The 23,032-nt window shown below is 40.5% G+C and overlaps 1 protein-coding gene across 1 annotated transcript in view; it reads right to left on the reverse strand.

The window, feature by feature from the left end:
• The window catches only part of nlrc3 (NLR family, CARD domain containing 3), a 52,242-nt gene that overhangs the window by 18,187 nt on the left and 11,023 nt on the right, over positions 1-23,032 (reverse strand). Inside the window, exons 2-10 of the mRNA XM_072559651.1 lie at positions 18,462-18,699; positions 16,494-16,754; positions 13,221-14,976; positions 10,706-10,792; positions 6,283-6,366; positions 6,115-6,198; positions 3,194-3,277; positions 1,961-2,044; positions 480-563 (exon numbers count right to left, since the gene is read on the reverse strand). Coding sequence (XP_072415752.1) covers positions 480-563; positions 1,961-2,044; positions 3,194-3,277; positions 6,115-6,198; positions 6,283-6,366; positions 10,706-10,792; positions 13,221-14,976; positions 16,494-16,754; positions 18,462-18,468 — 2,531 coding nt within the window. The 5' untranslated portion in view covers positions 18,469-18,699. The remainder of the gene's footprint in view (positions 1-479; positions 564-1,960; positions 2,045-3,193; positions 3,278-6,114; positions 6,199-6,282; positions 6,367-10,705; positions 10,793-13,220; positions 14,977-16,493; positions 16,755-18,461; positions 18,700-23,032) is intronic.

The following is a 23,032-nucleotide window of genomic DNA, read 5'->3' on the forward strand; positions in this document are numbered from 1 at the left end:
ACAAACCTATTCACGAGTTTGGCAGAGGAGTTAGAAGAGACTCTCCAGATACATGAGTGTTACATCTGGACAGACTTGATCTTAATGCATGGTTAGGAAATGTGGTGGGAAAAGTTGACCATGAAATCCACGGACTGCAACTCTGGTGGTTACATTTTGGATCATGCCCAATGTAATTATGAGCATTGACCCCACCTGTCATTAGAGACTATCCTGCAGCAACATTGTGATTTTTGCCTGGTTATATCTCACTTCAACAAACATTGTTACTCTGAGCCCAAAGAGGTAAAGAATACTTAATCTATACTTGTGCCTTTTACAGAACCCAAAGCAGGGTAGGAGAGGTAATTTTCCCCCTCAGTCTATATGTTATTCTATGACAATTCTTGAAACAATGTCCTGTGATAAACAACCTGTGCTGAAGAACTGGTGGGGTGTTAAGAGATTTGCTGATGGTTTAGACAGAGATAGAAACTTACTTGAGTGTTGTGAGGCTTCTGTTCACTTTCAAGGCTTCAGCTATGGCAGTAGCTCCAATATCACCCACACAGTTGCTGGACAAGCTGGAAAAGAAGGCACTTCTCATCACATTATGCCCAGGTCACAGCCGAGGTTCCCCAATTTATTATAGTTCCAGATAGGATACCTCAAATAATTAAACTTCAGGATAAGGAGGGATGAACTTGCTGTCTTTCTTTATTCACCCGCTACCCCAGTTGGATGAAATGTGATTAATTTAAAAATAGATCCCTTCCCTTGTGGATACCTTTCTCCCAGACCCATACTACCTTAAAATGAGTTAATCTAAATTAAATTAAAATAGAGTTAACAAACAGTGGGTACCTTATTTATGAAATATAAGAAGAATTAATAATTCCATCTACATATACACAGGTTAGAAGTAAGAGGTGGATCCAAAAAGAAAAAAAGTTAAGAACAACACATATCGGATATCTGAATTTATAATGTGTATAAGTGTTTGCAAAAGGCAGAAAGTTGAACATTACAGCTGATGCAGTAGAAGTTACCAGTAATACTGACACTGATGGTTGAACAGTTGATTTCAAGATTCTTAGTTCTATAGGTTAGCTGAAATTTTATTGTTCCAATTCCTCTAGCTCTAATTCTGTTGTTCTTGACTAAATTCTAATATTCAGGGCAAGAAAGAGTCTTTTTATTGTCCTCATTTCTTTTGTTTCACTTGCTAGCTAACTAGCTGGCTCCTAGCATTTAGTGTCGGAGAGTCCCTTTACCTGCAACACAGGGGTGACTAGATAATATTATTTGACTGTGATCTTTACAACATACTAATGTTTGAACTCAGACTAATACATACAGGTATCTTAGCCCAAAGGCATACATGAGAACCATGCAACAAATTTCAGTAGAGCTGAAACTGGCTCTTTAATCCCTGTACTTCTTCAAAGGGAAAAACACTAAGTGTGGCTGCAATTTAGAACATAATCTGCAGAGCAAGGGACCATCAGCCCCTGATTATCATTATAGGCAGCATTCACAGTCAGTTTGTTTTGATGTGTCCCATTCCCCCTTTGAAGGGTTGTTGTTTGAGGTTTCTTTGCATTTTTAGGTGTGACATTTCAAGTGTTTCTCTTTCACCAGACAACCCCTTAAATTATATTTGCAGCCATTTCTGGCTGCATTAAGCCCTCTTCTAACCAGATTTTGGAATTACAAGTGAAACATATCCAAAGTACTTCTGGGGTCATGACAGTCACCATAGAGGGAACTGTGTGATAAGTATTAATGGGGCAGGAGGGACAACAGTGGGATGAGATGGTTATAGGCTGATATTTAATGGGCTTTGGTAAATATGTAACTCTTGTTGAACTCCTTGCTGGCATTGTGCTCCATAAGAAAAAAACGGTGGCTATGTTTAACCTTCCAAATTTCTATCACCCAGTACCCAAAGTCCATGGGAGAACTGGGAGCTGGGACTTACATGAGTTCCTTTAAGATCCCATTATGCTTTAAGGCACTTGCAATCCGCTTGGCACCTTCATGGCCAATGGAATTCTTTTGAAGGCTGCAATGAAATAAAGGAATATGGGTTAATTGTGTGAAACAAAGGAAACAGCACCTGCTAACTTCATATTTAAACCCAATCCAGCCCTACCTTCACATACCTGCAAACCTTCCAATAAGTTTCACAAATACTGTTTGCTAATTGGAGAGGAGTAAGAAGAGAGGAAACTGTGGCTAACTTTCTCCCTCCCTGTATTGGGAACTGAAGCCCACTAATACCTTTACACTCCTCAGTGTGGCACAGTGTAGGCTGCGATCAAAGCTGGCCTGTAAGGTTAGATATTTACTCAGTAAGTAATTTTTATAATTGCTTAGGGTCAATCTATTCTAACTACAGCCAGTATACAGACAGATCATTCTTTCTGGGTTCATTCTACATTCTTGATACAGTTGTGTTTGTCAGCTGCCCAGTCACTATGAACATTCAAATTGGAGCTCGAGTAGGTCTTTTGATCCTTTAAGCTGCTCTGTCATTTGTTAAAATTTGCACGGTGGCTCAGTGGTTAGCACTGCTGCCTCACAGTGCCAGGGACCAGGTTCGATACCAGCCTTGGGCGACTGTATATGTGGAGTTTGCACATTCTCCCCATGTTTAATGGGTTTCCTCCCACAATCACAAAGATGTGCAGGTCAGGTGAATTTGCCATGCTAAATGGTCCATAGTGTTAGGTGCATTAGTCAGCGGGAAATGGGTCTGGGTGGGTTACTCTTCGGAGGGTCGTTGTGAACTTGTTGGGCCGAAGAGCCTGTTTCCACACTGTAGGGAATCTAGTCTAATCTGACATGGCCTCAACTTAACTTTCTAGTCTAACCCCGGTTATCTTTAACAACCTTATTGGTCAAGAATCTATCTATCTATCTATCGAACTCTGCCTTAGAAATATTCAATGACCTTTAAGCCCTCAATGAGGCATGAGAATACCAGGCAATTCACAGATTCTTAGTTCAAATAATGGGGCTGAACTGTACATATGCCCAAAATCTTAACCTCCACCTGATCATTGCTGGGTACTACAGGAAAAAAAAACTGCACTCTCCAGATTATTGGGCCTATTTCACTTTGACCACATAAGCAGATTCACCAAACAGGGCCTCGAGTAGGTAAACACAAAATTGGGAACAATGATGCAGAGAGGTGGTCGAGACTTACTTTAATACAGTTAGTTTGCGATTCACATGAAGAGCTTCTGCGGTGAACTTTGCCCCATCTTCAGCCACAAAATTATTCTGAAGACTGCAGGAAAGTAAAATAAAATGTTGGAGCAGCAAAAAAATCAGTGACATATATCAAGGCAATAGAGCAACAGGAACAGACTAAACAGCCTCATTTTAAACTAAAATATCAAAAATCCTGTCATGTGTTTCAGTGGTTAAGCAAATTAAAAGACTCGTATCAATGCATGGATTTGACAACTATTGAAAATCTCAAATCATTTTACATGAAATGCAGTACTTTTGAAGTCTGTATTTTTCCTATATAACGTGAGTGGCTAAATAAAAAATAAAAATAAAGTCAGTTCCTTTCAAAATAAGGATTCCAATTAGTCATTTGGAACTAAAACCTTCTTGTTTTCTGAACAAATTATCTAAATCAAGTGATATTATAAAATTCCAAGCCTGCTCTTCCATTCAAATCTCTCACTAATTGACAGATCTTATTGCATCGTTGTTGGAACTAGACTGTGTATGTAAGATTCCAAGCATGTTCTCTCCTAGCCACTTATGTACATGTGTAAATAATTAATAGTTGTTGCTCAACAGCAAGAGGACAAACCTGCCTCTCTCCACAACCTCAGTCTGATTTCACAACATGATGGCAATAGTAGAGTAACTGTCAGTCAAACTCCTGGTTGTCCCAACTGAAGGTAGGAACATTTGAAGCAGTGCCCAAGAAAGCTCCTTGAGGATACCTAAAGCAGTATGCCACTTTCAGGCTGGTCAACACTTTAGTTAAAGATGAGTTCAAAAATTGTCCAGCCAAACAGACACTGGGAGAAGCTTCCCAATCTAAGCCACAGAAGGCAGCAAGCAAAATGTTGACCGAAAAGATACTATTTGGCAGTTTAACACAAATGAATTAATTCTTGTTTGCTCAACTGCAAAACACAGGTACATCTTTAGTGGTGGCTATGTCCTAAATTCTACCAGACTGTTGGATTAACACTTGTTTTTCAATAATGGGGCATTTAAGATGGAAAATTCAACCATTGCTGATAATTTCATGGAGGAAGAGATCCTAAACCTAACTAGGCTCTTTCAACACAACACAGACGCTGACAACTATGGCACAATCTCTGTTGTCCATTTTGACCAGCTCTGCCGTTGACTCTCAGACTCAGTGAGCACTCCAATGTCATAACAATAGCAGTCATAGTCAGATAACTTGCTCCTTTTATCTCATTCATCCTTACTGCAGCCAACTCAGTACCTCAGGGCTCAGCATTCAATAGCATCTCTTCTATCAAAACATTTCATAACTTTAGAAATGAAATAGCCAATAATGAGGCTTATAAGTAGATTAACATTGGCTTTGTATTTGAAATAAAAAGGAACTTTTGATTTTTGTACACAACTTAAATTTTCAAGAATTTCTCTCCTAGATTATGAGACAGTAGGATTTGCATTACTGTTCCTTTGTTTTTGTGTTTTCATGTGTCTGTTGAAAAGATAAGAGAGAGCACAAAGAAAGATTTGCTTAGATGATGCCACACACCTATCAGGAAATATGAGCTGGCTAAGTCTCTTTTCTCTTGTAACGAGAAGATTGGAGTAGTCACAAGTTGTTAAAAATTATTGGAAAACCAAGTGGACACAGACTACAAATGGGAAAATCACAACCGAGGTGTTGGAACAGGTGTGAGCAACTGACTCACTGCCCCCACTACCAAAATAGCTCATCAGATCATGTTCCAATCAGCTTGCTAAGAGTTACCAGTGTGCTTCTCAGCCAATCATAGGCTAAAATATTACATTCCTATCTTGCCAGACAATCAGAGACCTGCAACTTCTGGATTCTAAAAACTGTCTGAGGCCTAGTGTTTAAGGAATCCAACAGTGAGAAGATAAATCTTTTCCTTTGGCAGTCACAGAGGGGAATCGTAGTGAGAGGAGATCTGACACAAGGGAGTGGTGGGATGGCTTTCAGCAGGTACCCACTTTGTGTCCTATCCAGCTCATGAATGCCCCAGATAGAAAAACCCAGTACTGTAGGCAGATTACCTCAGCTCTGATCAAGAGTCATCTAGACTCAAAACATTAGCTTGCTCTCTCTCCATGCATGCTGTCTGATCCATTGTGATCTCCAGCATTTGTTGTTTTCAATACAGATTCCAGCATCTGCAATAATTTGTTCCTACTTGGCAGATTACTTTTGTTTCCGATACAGGAAATGAGCCACTTTTCTCAGGATGGCAAGTAATCCAGCTAGTGGTGTGTTAAGGCTCTCAAATGACCAGCAATTTATAACTTAAAGACTTGAACTGCTGATAAGTTGAGAAAGATCCCAAAGGACCTTCTTGTACAGTATGTAATTGATGAAGTGACAACAAGTGGGTGAATACCTCTCCTGGCACAACTTGTCCACTTACTTTCATGTCTTGCCACACCCAGAGAGGGTCAATTTTACTTACAGTGAATGCCTCCGTGATTATAGCACAGAGCAAAAGTAGTTAAGGGCCACTGAATAGTCACCACAAAATCAAGAAGGCAATTCAAAATAAATTTCTTTCATCAAAAAGTGGATAGGCACATTGATGATAGTAAAATGAAGGGTATGTAAATTAGTTTGTTCATAGAATAGGATGAAAGGTCGGCACAACATCGAGGACTGAAGAGTCTGTACTCCGGTGTACTATTCTATGTTCCATGTAGAACTCACTACCATGGGGAGTGATTGAGATAAACATTGTAGCTGCATATAAGGGGAAATTTGACACACACATGAAAGAAATAGAAGGATAGATCAATAGGGTAAGAGAAGGAAGGATGGGAAGAAGCTGAAATTCAGTATCAGCTGGGCAGGCTGAATAGAATTGCCTGTTACTGTGTCATGAATTTTATGTAATCACTTACTTCAATGAGACCAAACCCTGGTTTATCTTCAAGGCATCAGCAAATGCTTTGGCTCCTTTGGGACCAATTGAATTGCTCCTAAGGCTGTTGGGAAATAACAAACAGTTGCAAAATGATGAAGGTGCATGAAGGAAAGTATTAGGAATAGCACCCAGTGAAAATACTCACTCTAATGCAGCCAGAGTCCTGTTCACCATCAGTGACCGAGCAATTGCTTTAGCTCCTTTATTGCCAATTAAGTTTTCAGCTAAACTGCTCAAAACAAATAACATCAAAAATCAAGAAAAACGCAACAACAATCGTCATCTGTACAAATTTAAGCAACTGGCTGCAATCTTCCATATCCCTCCTGCTCTCCCATCCAGCCCCAACACCTACTGCAATTCCCACTGCCCTTCCAGTTCAGATTCACACCTTTAAACTACCAGTCAAGGCCTATCCTCCTGCCTGCCCAGCCCAGTCCCAATTTCTTTACACTCCTAGCCCAGGCCCCTCTGCTCTGGAAGGCCACAAGGGAGAAGACGGGTACAGGAAAGCTACAAAGATGCAGGGAGAGATTGGATAAGCCACAAAGGGTGGTAAAGACAAGAACAATGCAGGGGAGGGTGAGGGAGTGAGAGATAGAGATATAAGATATAAGAGGGATCAGATGGTGAGTGTGGCTACAAGGACAGGGAAAGAGGCTGCAATGTTGGTAAGGGAGAAGCTACAAGGGTAAAAAACAGACAGGTAGGGTGTAAGGGCACAATATTACATCTCCACTTGGCAATCTACATCTGCACCTGCGACTCACCAATCTTATTTACTACACTCTGCAGATTTACAAACGTACATAGTAACCCTGATTTAGACTTCATTACATTGTCCCTCATTGAAAGGGTAAAAACGAGGGCTGTAGATGCTGGAAACCAAGTTCTAGACTAGAATGGTGCTGGAAAAGCACTGCAGTTCAGGCAGCATCCGAGGAGCAGGAAAATCGACGTTTCGGGCAAAAGCCCTTCATCAGGAATAGAGGTAGAGTGCCTGCAGGGTGCCTACAACCTTCCATATCCCTCCTACTCTCCCATCCAGTCCCAACACCTACTGCAATTCCCACTGCCCTTCCAGTTCAGATTCACACCTTTAAACTACTAGTCAAGGCCTATCCTCCTGCCTGCCCAGCCCAGTCCCAATTTCCTCACACTCCCAACCTGCAGGCACTCTTTGTCTCTATTCCTGATGAACGGCTTTTGCCCAAAACGTTAATTTTCCTGCTCCTCGGATGCTGCCTGAACTGCTGTGCTTTTCCAGCACCACTCTAGTCCCTCACTGAAATCCAATTGATCACATTTCTATCATCTGCTTTAGTACTATTTATTCTTTCCCATCCTTGATTTCCCTCTGATATTTTCTCTTTCCCACATTTCTGCCAGGCTCACTTAAACCCTCCCAGTAGCTCTAGCAAAAATTCCTGCAAGGAACTCAGTCTCTGCACCATTCAGGGGCAAACCATATGGCCTGTATAGGACCCATCTTCCCAAAGCTGGTTTCAAAGTGTAAAAACTTTCCCTATCCCATTTTTCCAGTCACAGTTTTAAATTTAATGGGGTTGAGATTATTAATAAAACCTGCTGCATCACCTAACAAAGATGTTTGTAAGAATGAGAGAGTATACCCTCAAAGTAAAAAATGAAAAGATAGCCCTTAAGAGGAGCCTATTTTATATATATTTTGTGCAGAGTATAGTGAACAAAATTGGGGAACTGGAAGTAGAAATTGCTCTCAGGGGATTTGACGTAGTAGCAATGACAGATATGTGGCTCAAGCGAGAAGAGAACTGGATACTTAACATCCCAAGTTATAAGGTTTTTAGTAGAAGCAGGATGGATAAAAGTGGAGGAGGTGTAGCAATCTTGGTCAAAGATAATATCGTTGCCCTTAAACGAGATGCAGTTCCTGAATTAGAACCTATATGGGTGGAGGTGAGAAACAGAAAGGGAGTGGTGACCTTTTGGAGCATTTAATAAAGATTAATATATAAAATGACATGGAGGTAATAGAAGATAGCACAAATAGGCAGATTATGGATATCTGCAGGACAAGTAGGGTTGTAATAGTTGGTAATTTCAATTACCCTAGGATTGAACGGGAAAAAGGTATAGTGTGGAGCATGGAAGGGGAGAAATTCCTGCAATATGTGCAAGAGAACTTTCTGGAACAGTATACTTCCAGTTCTACCAGGGAGGGAGCTGTGACAGATCTAGTCCTAGGAAATGAGGCAGGCCATGTGGAGAACATCAGAACGGGGGAGCATTTGGGAAAATGCAATCTTAATATAAAAGGTGACATATTAAGATGAAAAAGGATAAAAATCAGTCAAGGATTAAGATCCTAGACTGGAAAAGGGCAGATTTTAGGGGTGTAATAGTTGAACTGGAGCAATTTACAACTGTTGGAATCACATTTTGCTGGATAAAACAGTGAATGAAAAATGGACAAATTTCAAAAGAAAGATGAATAAGGTGCAACCAAGACCCACAAGAAATAAATACGGTATATTCAAAGCTGGAATACCATGGATGACTAAGAATATTGATGAGAAAATAAGGAAGTTAATAGGGACATATGACGCATACCGAAACAATAGCCATAGAAATCAGGAAGAGTGTCTCAAATGCAGGAAAGAGGCTAAGGCTGGAATAAGCAAGATTAAGAGGAAGCATGAGGAATGGACAGCAGATTGCACCAAAACAAATAGTAAAATCGTCTTCAAACATATTAATAGAGAAAGATTAGTGAAGCATAAAGTGGGGACCGACAAGGAACAAGCAGGGTAAGCTGCTTACTGAAGCAAAGGATAAGGCAGAGGTACTAAATGAATATTCTGCTTTTGTCTTTGCCAATTAGAAGATAGTGACATTAAAAATATGGGTGTTGAGCAACTAAGCAGTACTGTGATAGTTAGAGAAGAGGTGCTAAAAAAGGTTAACAGCATGATTTCATCCTCAGGTGACAGTCTGTGTGGAGTTTGCACATTCTCCCCATGTCTGTGTGAGTTTCTGTTGGATGCTCCGGCTTCCTCCCAGAGTCCAAAGATATGCAGGTTAGGTGGATTGGCCAAGTTAAACTGCCCAGTATCCAGGGATGTGCAAATTGGGTGGGTTAGCCATAGGAAATGTGGGGTCACAGGGACAGGATCGAGTGGGTCTGAGTGGGATCTCTTCAGAGGGTCGGTGTGGACTTAATGGACCAAATGGCCTGCTCACACACTAAGGTTTCTACGATTCTATCCTATGATTCACTCCAGATACAGACGTCACCAGGGATGAACCCTGAGAGAGGTAAGGGAGCAAGTTGCAAGGTTGTTGACAGAAACTTTCTAGGCCTCTCTAAGCAAGGGGTCCATCCCAGGAGACTGGGGGATTGTCACACCATTGTTTAAAAAAGGGGCAAAGGATAATCCAGGAAACTACAGACCTGTCAGCTTGATGTCAATAAGTAGGAAAACTGATGGAGGCCACATTACAGGATAAAATAAATATATACTTAAATAAAAATAAGTTAAAACAAGACAATCAACATATTTTTGTCAAAGGCAAGTTACGCCTGATAAATTTGAATAAGTTATTTGATAAGGTGACATTGGCAAAGAAAGGGTAAAGGAAGTACTGTGGATATTGCATATTCAGACTTTCAAAAGGCATTTGATACAGTGCCTTATGGCAGATTGGTTAGTAAACTAGAAATGTTTGGGATTGATAGGTCCTTGGAACATGGATTGGAAGGTGGCTAAAAGATGGGAAACACAAGGTAGGTATAAATTGGCACATCTCAGATTAGAGATGAGTTGAAAGTGGTATCCCCAGCGATCGGAGTTGGGTCTATTCCTTTTTCTGATTTATATAAATGATTTGGAGATGGGTGTTCAGGGCAAAATTTCTAAATTTGCAGATGCTACTAAACTAGAGAGAATAATGAATTGTGAGATGATGCTGAGTGACTTCAGGGGAACATTGACAAGTTGGCCAAATGGGCAGACACCTGGCAGAAATGAGGGATTTCAGATACAAGGAAAGATTAGAGAAATTGGGCTTATTCTCCCTGGAACAGAAAAGATTAAGAGGTGACCTTAATGAACAATTTTAACAGAATAAAGAAGGATATTCTGTATCCGCTAGCTGGTATGTCAGTAACTGGGAGTTACAATTTCAAAATTGTCAGCAAGACAAATAGGAGTGAGATGAGGAGAAACTTCTTTACTCAGAGTTTTTAGGATTTGAAATGGGCTATCTAGGAGAGTGGCGGAGGTGGATTCCATAGGAAGTTTCAAAATAGAACTGGATATATATTAGAAATTGAATAATTTAGATACCCATGAAGATATGCCTGGAGAACGGGACTAGCTGGGTAGTTCTTTCTGGAGCCAGTACAGACTCAGTGGGTCAAATGACCTCCTTCTGTACTATAAAATTCTATGATTCTGTGTTGGCTGTGGTACACAATACACTGCTTTGAGTTGGAATTAGATTGTGTAAGGGAACAAGAGTTTTCATTTGTATAGAGCTTCTTTAGTGTAGAAATCCATTTGGAAGCAATTAAGAAAAAGGCATACCTAATCTTTTTGATCTGGCAGTCCTTTGCACTCAACAAGCTGCCCAATAGATCCATCACATTGTCGTTGAACTGATTGTTTTCCAGCCTTTAAAAAATAAATAAATACAAGTTTTATGTTGAATTCAGCCCTGTCACCAGATATTATGACTATCCTCTGGTCCCAAGCTTGTTACTTGTCATTTGCTGTGAATTTAACAATAGACAAATGATTCCCACCCCTCTTTGATGGTAGGCAGAAGTAGGTTTCCATGGCATGAAGCAGACAACTACCAGGTTATCTGCACTCTCCTACTGCAGGTTAATGAGGTCCCCATCAAATGACCCCATAGTCATCACCTGGTCAGTGCAACTATCAAGGTAATCACCTGAGGAATGTCAAGGGTATCACACCCAAAAAGTAGTACTTTGGCAATGCAACACACCATTGTCTAACTTTTCCTGCAATATATCACTCCCTTAGAAAGATCAAGAATATAGCCAACTCCCAATGTAATACTGATAAGGTAATTCTTCCTCCAGATCAAGTGCTGGAACAGCACACACTCCTTCAGAAACACATCTCCAGAAACATAGTGGTCTCTCAACGTAAGTATAATACTCCCATATCTATAACCAAAGTGCAACACTTCTTCATTCCAATGTTATCAATGTGTCATTCACTCAGTCTAACATCAACAATGCAGCAGTTCTTAATTCTAATACCAACGATGCAGCACTCAATCCTTAACCTCAGTTCAACCTCAGTCCAAGATCAAAAATGCATCATTCTTTCAGAGCAACACCTCAGACAATACAAATTCCCTCAGTGCAACACCAGCATTGCTTTATTTCCACAGTACAATAATCGCCAGCAATGCAGTACTTCCTTAGTACAACATTTTTAATGATGCAGCATCCCCCTCCCCCATAGAATACACAATGCGCAACAATTCTTTGACCTACCACCATCAATGTAGCACCTCCAAAAATTTACTACTCCTGAAGTCAAACACAAAATATATAGCACTTATCAGTCTAACACCAATAATGCAGCACCCACTTGGTCTTTAATGTCCAAGGATTTATCTTTGAGATTCAGCTCATCATGTAACATGGGGATAGTTATATATTTTCTAATCAGTCTCTTCAGAAATGTTAATATACACGACTCGAGCAAGTGGGATTTGAACTGAGTCTACTGGCTCAGAACAAGAGACATGACCACTGCACCACAAGAGCCCTTGACATGTGGGCTGTTATTGCGCACTTGTTGATGACACTCAGCTACATTTTTCCAACACCTGATAATCCTCGCTGTGCTGTCATGTTTTCTGGTTAATGTTGTGATGACTGAATTTTCAGTGGAATTAAGGGAAGAATGGAACATTGCTTTAAACCCGTTGAATCTGCTCCCTTGCTATTAATACCAAGCCTCTGTCCATCTTCCCATTTTGAATGAACCATACTGGATTAGTTTGATGTACTGTTCAACCCAGAATGAAGGTTCATATCCATACATCCTCTCCCTGCCCTTCATAATACTACATACTTCTACCTGCCTAAATCTTAGTCCCTCTAACCCAAACCCTCAGAATGAAATATCACACATCTTCCCATCCTTCAGCATTTCCACATACTTGCTTCTTATTTTGTGCAATTATTCACTGTATCAAAAGGCTAACACCCCATCACCCAAAATAGTAAACCTTTAATCTCTCCATAGTCTCACCCAACCCTCTGTCAGCAAGTTCCTCCAGCCCTATTGCCACCTCCCTTTGTCCCTCCAGAAATATTTTTAGAGCGAGACTATCTATTGTCTGTCTTGTGTGTGTGCCTAGTTAATCAGTCTATGACTACAAGCTATGAAGCAACAAGAAGCACATAAATGGTGATGTGAAGTTCTAAAATTCAATTCCTTTCTGAAGTAGGAGAAAGTGAGGACTGCAAATGCTGGAGATCAGAGTCAAAAAGATGTGGCACTGGAAAAGCACAGCAGGTCAGGTAGCATCAGGGGAGCAGGTGAGTTGACACTTCGGGCATAAGCCCTTTGATGAAGGGCTTATGCCTGAAACATTGAACCTCCTGCTCCTCGAATACTGCCTGATCTGCTGTGCTTTTCCAGCGCCACATGTTTTGACTCCTTTCTGAAGTAGCAAATCTCAGCTGTTGGATCTAGTAACCCACTAAATTTTCATTGGAATCTTCTACTTAAATTCAGAAAAGAACAAACAAAACACTACTACCTTGAAGGGTAATGGCACCATAACATAACATTTCCCATCCATGCCAGACACCATCCTGACTTAGAACTATATTACTTTTCCTTCACTCATCACTGGATAAAATCCTAAAACTCACTTCCTAATAGTATTCTGGGTGCACCTACTGCTCCTAACATCCTTCCTGCACACAAAAGCTGAAACAATTCAAGGAGCTCACTATCACCTACTCCTGGGCAATTACGGATAAGAAGTAAATGGTCAACTAGCCAGGGATGGCTACCTCCACTCAACAAATAAAAATAAATCGGGCACCTGAGGTTATGGCAGTATAGTAGACGGGGGAGCAAGCTCTTGAAGATATTATAGCTCAGGCAGTTGGAAAGATTGGTCTCTTCCATGCATTCCTCAGACACCTGCAGGAGATAGGCCAATGCTGAGCAGTTTATGGGAGTCAGCCTCCCAGCCAGACTCCCTGTTCGTAGGGCATCTGCCACCCCTTTAGCAATCTCAGTGTGCTGCAGCTCATGGAGACAATGCATTATGTTGACTGTTCGCGAGGAGATGATGTAGTCGGTGTTGAGGCAGCATTGCAGGTGGTGCATCACTGATGCCCGATAGCTGTTTTGTTCATCCTTTGTCAGGAGCAGGCCCTGCAGCAATCCATTCACTTCTGGTGAGAGCAGCCCAGAAAGAAATCGTACAAATACGTCCAAATGACCATCTTCTGACTGGAGGGACTTACTGATTGCATTCTTAAAATGGTTGTGGAAGCCTATTTTGGGCCAAGACATAGCACTGTCTGTGAAGAGGTCAAATATGGCCCTTTTGGCTGCTGTATAATAATAAATGGCAGCTAGATACTCCTGTATGGTTATGTGTGTAAAGTAGTAAACTGTACAGATATTGGAGTCATCCTTGCTGAAGATGCCAGTACACAAACTCCCTTGTAGTGAGGTGAGGTCGATGCCATATGCCTTCATGTCCTGTTCATAGAAAACAAACTTGCGTTTGATTAACCCATAAAATGCCAGCTTACTTAGATTAATTATTAGTTTCTTGTTATTACTGAATGTTTGTTCAATCTTCAGTGCATCCTGTTCCTTTTCCTGCCAGTCTCCATTGAGAATCATCTTGAAAAAATATGTATAGATTTCTGTCATTGTCCTTGGGAAATTTCCAGTCTTAACACCATCATTACTGATTCTGAGGTAGTACGCAAGGGAGAGCCCAATCATCAGACAAAAGGATGGGACAGAGCACATTATGTAGAGTGATTTATGGGCCTTTATACACAGAAAGACCTGCATTGCCATTGTTCTTTCTTCAAAGAGTGTTTCCAAGAAGTCCTTAATCTCCAATTCTCCAAAGCCCCTGAGTTCTGTCATTCTGTCCACGAGTCCAGCTGGAATTTGACTTGCTGCTGTTGGGCGTGAAGTGATCCATACAGTTGCCTGGGAAAAGATGGTACCTCGTATTATGTTGGTGATTAAGTTGTCAATCTGGATGTCTTTTTTTGGGTCAGTGCATATCTGGGAGTTTGAAAATTCCAGTGGATACTTGAACTCATCCAGACCATCAAAGATAAGCACCACCTTTGTTGTCCCATTCAGGATGTGGTTGGTTTCAGTGATGTGAGGAAAGGTCAATTTGAGCAGCTTTTCGGCAGATATTCTTTCAAAGGAGTTCAGTTCTCGAAACATGAAAGGCAATATGAAAGTTACATCTCTGTACAACTCCCCCTTCAGCCATTTGTACAACAATAGTTTCACCAAAGTGCTTTTACCAATTCCAGCCACCCCAACTGTTACTGAAATGCGTGGCGGGATGTTAACCTTTGAAAGAGGGAGGAAGAGCCTTTCCAATGGGGTATGTCTCAGGCTGTTCTTCATCCCTCTGGTGGCCTCAGTTTGCATCACATCATGTTCTTTCTGTTGGATGTCCGTCAGCCCATCAATTAGCAAGAGATTGGTCAGTCTTTCCAGGAAGGGCTTCTCACACATTGCACTGATGTCATTCCCACTACCAAATTTGCTCTGCAGAACCTCGATATGTTTCTGTACCATTGGCTCTTTGAACAAAAAAAAGCAGAGAATAAAATGAGGACATGATTGCTAACTAATACAAGTAACCAGCCCACATAAGACACGTTGACATCAGCTACTACTTCTTGTTGGTGACCTTATCAAATGAACAAATTAAAACACTCAGACCTGGCTCTTTAATCTATTTGAGGGTAAACACATCGAAATTACACCCAGAGTGGCAGCAGGTAGAAGAATTAGGGAAGAGATGAGGAGGAACAGGTGGATAGGAAGGAGAGAAGAAGGAAAAAAAAAGATATGAAGATGAAGAGGTATGAAGGAAAATGGGATAGTGAGGAGAAACTGACATCCAAAATACATCAAATTGTGCTCTTATTATGTTCTTTGCGGTTATGCTAATTTTCCACTATGCCTGGTGATCCCACTTAGACTGAAATGTGGATGCATTTTATAGTTCAGCATTGGGAGCAGTATAAAATGCCAGCAGATAATTGAAATTCAATTACACCAACAATAAAATACCTAACTGCTGAAAGTGCATTGATGCAAATTCCTCATTATACATTGAAAGCCAGCCTCAAGTTCAAAATCATAGAATCCCTACAGTGTGTAAACAGGCTATTTGGCCCAACAAGTCCACACCGACACTCCAAACAGTAACCCACCCAGACCCATTCCCCTACTCTATCACTCTACTTTACCCCTGACTAATGCACCTAACCTACACACTACTGAACACTATGGACAATTTAGCATGGCCAATTCACCTAACCTGCACATCTTTAGATTGTGGGAGGAAACCAGAGCACCCGGAGGAAACCCAAACAGACATTGGGAGAATGTGCAAACTCCACACAGATAGTCACCCGAGACTGGAATCAAACCCGGGTGTCTGATGCTGTGAGGCAGCAGTACTTCCCACTAAGCCACCATGTCTGCCCCCTCAAATCAGAGATTGCTCCACTGATTTCCAATAAAATGGGTTCCTTGTGTCACTGCAGGAAATTGATTGCCATATTTGAGAAAATACTATCTACATTGATTTATCTGACACGAATGTTCAGTCAAGACACCCATATAGCTCCTTGTTCTTGAGAAATGGTTATTTTTGCAATGAATCAATCTTCAGCAATAAAAAAACTAACATTATTAAATTATATTGCAACACCTTTAATTTAGAAAAACCCTGATTGCATGAATGATGCTTCCATCAATGTTCAGAAAGATGCAGAGGTGGGTCTGCTGGAGAACTTCCTTCATAATTCCACTACTCCTTTCCTTGTTCCCTCTGCCTCCTCCCCATTTTCAGTCTCCTCCCCTACTCAACTCCCTATTCTCTGGGAATTTCATGTCCCCTTTTGCTGACTTTCAGTATTGCTGTGGGGTGATTACAGACCTCAAAAAAGGTCCTCCTAGGCCCTAATGACATTTCATGAGCTGGCAGGAGCCTAAGATTAGCTCTTGCAGCTCCATCATCGAAAGACACCAGAGGATAACAGAACAGAGAACATAGGGGCAATTGAGAACAAATAAAACACCTTACCATAAATGGTAATGGAAAGATACAGCTGCAAGTTAGTGGTTTCTATAAAGGTCTGCAGTGATTCTGAGGCTGTGTTCCCTTTACCAGCTAGAACATCGATGACTGTCTTTACTTTGTCTGACAGGGTACTCAGTTCCTGAATCTGATTCACTTCTTCAGCACTGATCAACTCCTGTCTCTTCATATAACGGATTATAGTCTCCAGAAAAGGTCCGCTGATGGATTTTACCAGTTGCTTCCGATATCTGTTGATCCAAATACCTACAATGCACACAAGACATGATGGAAATGAAAACCCAAACTCTGAGTGCAACCACCTTAAAGAAAGTGTCAAGTGGATGATCCACATTGACCTCTTCCTGTGGTCCCAACTATTATAGATAGCAGTTTTATTCAATCTAAGTGATATCAAGAAACAACTGAAGGCATTATACACAGTATAAGGTATGTTCTCTGTCAAAAGCTGCAATACTGAAGACTTGCTTGAGAACTAACTGTCCCCTTGCCAACCCTAGCATTTATTCAACACTGTGCAAAATTGTCCAGGTACATCCGATCTATGCAAGTAAAATCCAGCCAATTGCCATTCCATCAGTACATTCTTGGTCTCAAAATAATGCAAGTTATCATTAACAATGCTGCCCAAGCAGCACACTTACAGAGACAGCCTATTCAGCAATGCTCAATTTGTGTTCTGCCTGGGCGACTTTCCTTCTGACCTCATTACTGCCTTAGTGCAAACATGAACAAGAGAGCTAAATTACAGAGATGCTAGTAATGCCAAGTTAATATTTGACTGACTGTAGCATCAAGATGACATATCATAATTGAAATCAATAGAAATTAGGGAAAAACACTTAATTGGTTTGGCCCATATCTAGCACAAAGGGAGATAGCTGTGTGAAGATCAACCACTATCAACTTCCTCATTAATGACAATAATGATCATACAATGTTCGATTCCATTTTCAATTACTCAGGTAAGGAGGAGCTATACCTGCAATGACAGAAAGAACTGGAAAACATTCAGGCTTGGACTGAAAGCATCAAGTAATATTGCCAAGGTATGATTTCCTCCAGCAGCCATCAGCCTTTGACATTCAATGGCACTACCATCACTGATTGCACTAACATGAACATTCTGTTGCTTAACATTAATAAGAAACATAACTAGATATTGTATCACACATTGGCCTGGTTTGGAAATATATTGCTATGCAATGACACTGGTTCAGAAAACTGTAATGCTTACCCTAACAGCACTGTGGGTGCTTCACCACCAGTGCACAGTGGCAGGAGTGTGTACCGTATATAAAATGCATTGCATTGCAGCAATTCACCAAGGCTCTTTTTGACAGTGCCAATTTGTGACTTGTAAGATCTACAAGGCAGCAGGGGCATGTTCCCCTCCAAATCATCCTAACTCTGATCTCAATTGTCGTTCCTTCATTGTCATTGTGTCAGAAATCTGGAATTCCCTCTCTAATGGTACCCTGTGTGGTGTACTGATATCACATGGAACTTCAGCTGTTCAATAAGGTAGTCCAACATCTTGTCAAGGACAATTAGGGATGAACAATACACTCACACCCTGCGACAAATAGAAAGAAAACTCGCCCTATCATTGATCTATTACTTTCTGGTGATTATTGCTGTAAGCTTGATATAAACACTCCTGAAACTCCCTCTTCAGGACTCTAATACACTGGCTATAATTGGATTAGTCAGTCATTATGCCATATTGTGTCCGAAAATTCAGTTCCATTGCACTCAGTATATTTAAACTCAGGGAATATGTATAATGGCATTTGATTTGACAAAGTGTCTATTTCAATTTCAAGGCAAATTTTTTATAATTAGGCATGATCATGTTCGTTGATGTATCTCAGGAAGGACATCTTGGTATGGATCAATATTGCTGATTAACTGTCCAAATATCATATGCCAGATCTCATAGACCAGACCTACCTTCCATTATCTCACACAGCAGCTACAGTGTTGAAGGGTGCAAGGGGCTTTTTCCAAAGCCCAGAGACATCATTTGCCAATCTTTGGGTTGCCAGTTCCAATCAGGACAATGATGATCCTTCACTTCTGCTTGTTTTCTGACACCAGATCTAAAAGATAACATCTGGGGCTGATTTGAAATTGCAGTCTGCACAACACCATCCACAGCTGTCTCTCAGATCACCCTTTCTCCATCCTGCTGAAAGACAAATTAATATTTTATTCAACGTTCAGAGGTATGGCACACATATATTTCGTAAAGTTTACTCAAGTTTCTTCTAGGTTAGGTTTACACTTTTTAAAGTGTACAGATTTATTGTTTTGTTTTCAAGAAGACGTTCAATATAGTTCCCAGCTTTAAAGGGCCCAAAGCCTGCACAGAGAGAGCAGAAACAAGGCACTGAATTGGATGATCATATCAAATGGCAAAGCAGGCTCAAAGGGCTTAATGGCTTATTTTCTACGTCTGTATGTTATTTCTCTCCCTCAAACAAAATTACAGTTACACTGCTGGTAAGTTGAGCAAGACAATGAATTGAAGATCTGAAACAAACATACAAGAAAAAATATTTTTTTTCCCGTGAAGGTCTAGGGCTGTCCAGTACATATATGGCTGCCAGAACCAGAGAAAAGTTACATCACAGAAACAGTCTAGTCAGCACTTCGTATCTGCACCAGCTGAATAGACCAGTCACCTGTTATCAATCCACTGACCAGCTAACTGGTTTAGAGACTTGCAAATTTTAACACTTCAGGTGTCAGTCCATAGAATCATAGAATCCCTCCAATGAAGAAAGAGGCCATTTGGACGATCAAGTTTGCACTTACCCTTCGAAGAATATCCCACCCATGATCACCACTTGTAACCCTGCATTTACCAGACTAATCCACCCACCTGCACATCTTTGGACTCTGGAAGAAAACTGGGGAACCTGGTGGGAACCCACACAGACATGCAAAGAATGTGCAGACTCCACACAGACACCCAAGTTCCACTTGAATGAGTTTAGAGTTTGTACCGTCAAACTAGGCAGTGAATTCCAGACAACCTCTACCTTATGGGTAAAAATGTTTTCCTCATGTTCCCTCTAATCCTTTTACAATCACTTTAAATTTGTGCCCCCTGGTAATTACCCTCTCACTAGGGAAACAAGTCTTTGTTGGCCAATCTCTGAAAGCTCTCATTATTTTGTACACCTCAACTAAGTCACCCCTCAGCCTCCTCTGTTCTAAGGAAAACACCCTAGCCTATCCAATCTTTCCTCATATTTTTAATTTTCAAGTCTTGGCAATACTTCTGTAAATCTCCTCCATATGTTCTGAAGACCAATTATATCCTTTCTGGAATGTGGTGACCAGAACTGCACATAAAATTCCAGCTGTGGTCTAACAAGTCTTTTATATATTTCCAGCATTACACCTCTGCTTTACTATTCAATACCTTTTTCAATGAAGGAAAGCATCCCAATACCTCATTTACTACCTTATTTATCCATCCTACCAACTTCAGGACTTGCAGACATGCATTCCTCTATCCCTCTCAATACCTTCCTGTTTATTTTGTATTCTCTTGCTTTACTTGCCTTCCCAAAATGATTAGTCAAAAAGTATGGCACTGGAAAAGCTCAGCAGGTCAGGCAGCATCCAAGGAGCAGGACGGTCCTCGAATGCTGCCTGAATGTACTCATTTCTGATGAAGGGCTTTTAGCCTGAAACGTTGATTCTCCTGCTCCTCAGATGCTGCCTGACCTGCTGTGATCTTCCAGTGCCACACTTTTCGACTCTGACCCCCAGCTTCTGCAGTCCTCACTTTGTCCTTCCCAAAATGCATAACTTTGCACTTCTCTGGGTTGAATATCTTCCTGCAGTCAACAGCCATCCTCTTCACTATCAGCTATGTGACCAATATCTGTGTTATCAGTAAATTTCCTAATCATGCCTCTTACATTTAAGTCAAATCATTAATATTAATAAAAAGCAAGGGACCCAAAACTGAGCCCTGTGGAACACCACTGTTTTCCATACACAAATATAACCATCAACCTTTGTTTCCTGTCACTGAACCAATTTTGGATCCAAATGTCCACATACCCCTATATTCTGTGGTTTTAATATTTTTTAACAATCTGCCATGTAGGACCTTGTCAAATGCCTTACTAAAATCCATGTCACAAAATTCAATCTGTCACATTCATCAATCGTCCACAGTATTTCCTCAAAATATTAAAGTAAGGTACTAAAACACAATGTTCCCATCACAAAGCCATGCATTCACAAAACTATGTTGATTGTCGTTTGTAATCTTTGGTACAAAATCCTGGATCTTCCTTAATAGCACCTTCACTATCTAGACTTCAGTGGTTCAAGAAGGTGGCTCACCAAACCTTCTCAAAGACAATTAAGAAAAGACAATAAATGTTTGGAGTCCTGGAACTCCCTCCCTAAATCTTCCCAGCCCCTTTCTCCTCAATTAAGACACTCTTGAAGACTAATCTCTTTTACCAAACTTTTGGTCAACAATCCAAATATATGGTTCATTATCAAATATTATTTGATAACATCCTTTTGAATTTTGAGAAGATTTGTAGCTCAGGTTGAGGTGCTGGATGTAGGTTTGCTCGCTGAGCTGGAAGGTTCATTTCCAGACATTTCATCACCCTACCAGGTAACATTTTCAGTGGGCCTCCAGTCAAAGCACTGTACACAATTCCTGCTTCTATTTCTATGTTTGGGTTTCTTTGGGTTGGTGATGTTATTTCCTGTGGTGATGTCATTGCCTGTTCTTTTTCTCAGAGGGTGGTAGACGGGGTCTAACTCGATATGTTTGTTGATAGAGTTCTGGTTGGAATGCCATGCTTATGCCAAGCAAGTAAATGTACCCACATCCACCACTTCCTCAGGAAATTCATTCCAGACTCGAAGCACTCTCTGTGTAAAAAAATTGCCCTCCATGTCTTTTTAAAATCTTTCTCCTTTTGCCTTAAAAATATGTCCCCAGCCTTAAAATCCCCCACCCAAGGAAAAAGGCACCTTCCATTCACCTTATCTATATCGCACGTGATTTTATAAATCTCTATAAGGTCACCCCTCAATCAGTGAAAAAAGTCCCTGCGTATCCAGCCTCTCCTTGTAACTCAAACCTTCCAGATAAGTCTCTTCTGAACCCTCTCCAGCTTAATAACATCCTTCTTATAACTGGGCGACCAGAACATAGTACTCCAGAAGGGGTCTCACCAGCGTCCTGTAAGGCCTCAACATAATATCCCAAATTCTGTACTCAAACAATTGAGCAATGAAGGCAAGTATGCTAAATGTCTTTTTAAGCGCTCTGTCTATATATGATGCAATCTTCAAAGAATTATGTACCTGAACCTCTAGATTTCCGTTCTACAACACTATCCAAAGGCCTACTTTTAATTGTATAAGTCTTGCCCTTGTTTGTTTGACCAAAATGCATAACCTCGCATTTATCCAAATTAATTTCTTGAGGTTTCTTTCCTTACTAACTCTCTAGGTATGTGACAACATTATTCAAGACCTGGAAAGGTTGTGAAGTAACCATCAGGACAGGGACTCCCATTGTGTTTTGCTAAACCAGATTTGCTCACAATTTAAGGCTATAAGTTCCATCCCTCATATCCCTAAAAGCTTTGCATATCTTTTTCGCCAAAGTCATTTGAATTCCTACACAGCTGGCAAATCACAGAACACATTAAACTGTTGACCTAATTTTCCAATAAACCACATTGTAAATACCCTTTTCAATCCAGAAAGTGTGGTGTTTGTTCAATTTCTTTCAGTGTTTGTCATTGTCTATAAATATACATTCCCAAAAACATGCTCAAATGTGTGTGTCAGGTTTCTCGGTGGAATTCTCCACATTGCAGCAGTGACTACTAGTGAAAAACGTGAAATTGGCTGAGGCATGCTGAGGTTGTGAAAGGTGCTAGAGAAATAAACATTTTCATGTTACAACAGGTTTTATTCTGTATCTAACTCATGTTCTACTTGCATTAGGAATATACAATAAATCGCTAAAGAAGTTAAATATTATTCTGTATTTAACCTATGCTGTACTTCCCATGACAGTGATGTACAACATACAGTAAAATATTTGGAAGCAACAAATCTATGTCAAAGAAATATTTAGGAGAAATTCATTTGTTTGATGGAATAGTACAGAGGAAGTTTTATTCTCCATCTAACTTTTTTTTTGACTGCCCTGTAAACATTTGATGGGGCAATGTACAAAGATCTTATAATGAATACGTTTAAGCACCAGATTCATTCAGATTAATTTTGGAATTGTTGACTGGATTCACGTCCCTTTAGGAATGTGTTAACACATTCAAAAGCATTGGATTAAAATACTGAGGAAGCTTGGAGTCATGCAGTTAATCTTAATTATCAGGAAAGTATCCACTGACCTAGGTTATAACTCACATATTGAAAGCTGTGGGCTGAGAAACCATCAAACCACACAGTGTGTGCAGTAACATGCAAAATTACATAGCTTCTTGCAGCTATAGTCT

The sequence above is a fragment of the Chiloscyllium punctatum genome, chromosome 40 (genome assembly GCF_047496795.1).
Source record: "Chiloscyllium punctatum isolate Juve2018m chromosome 40, sChiPun1.3, whole genome shotgun sequence".
Lineage (NCBI taxonomy): Eukaryota > Metazoa > Chordata > Chondrichthyes > Orectolobiformes > Hemiscylliidae > Chiloscyllium > Chiloscyllium punctatum.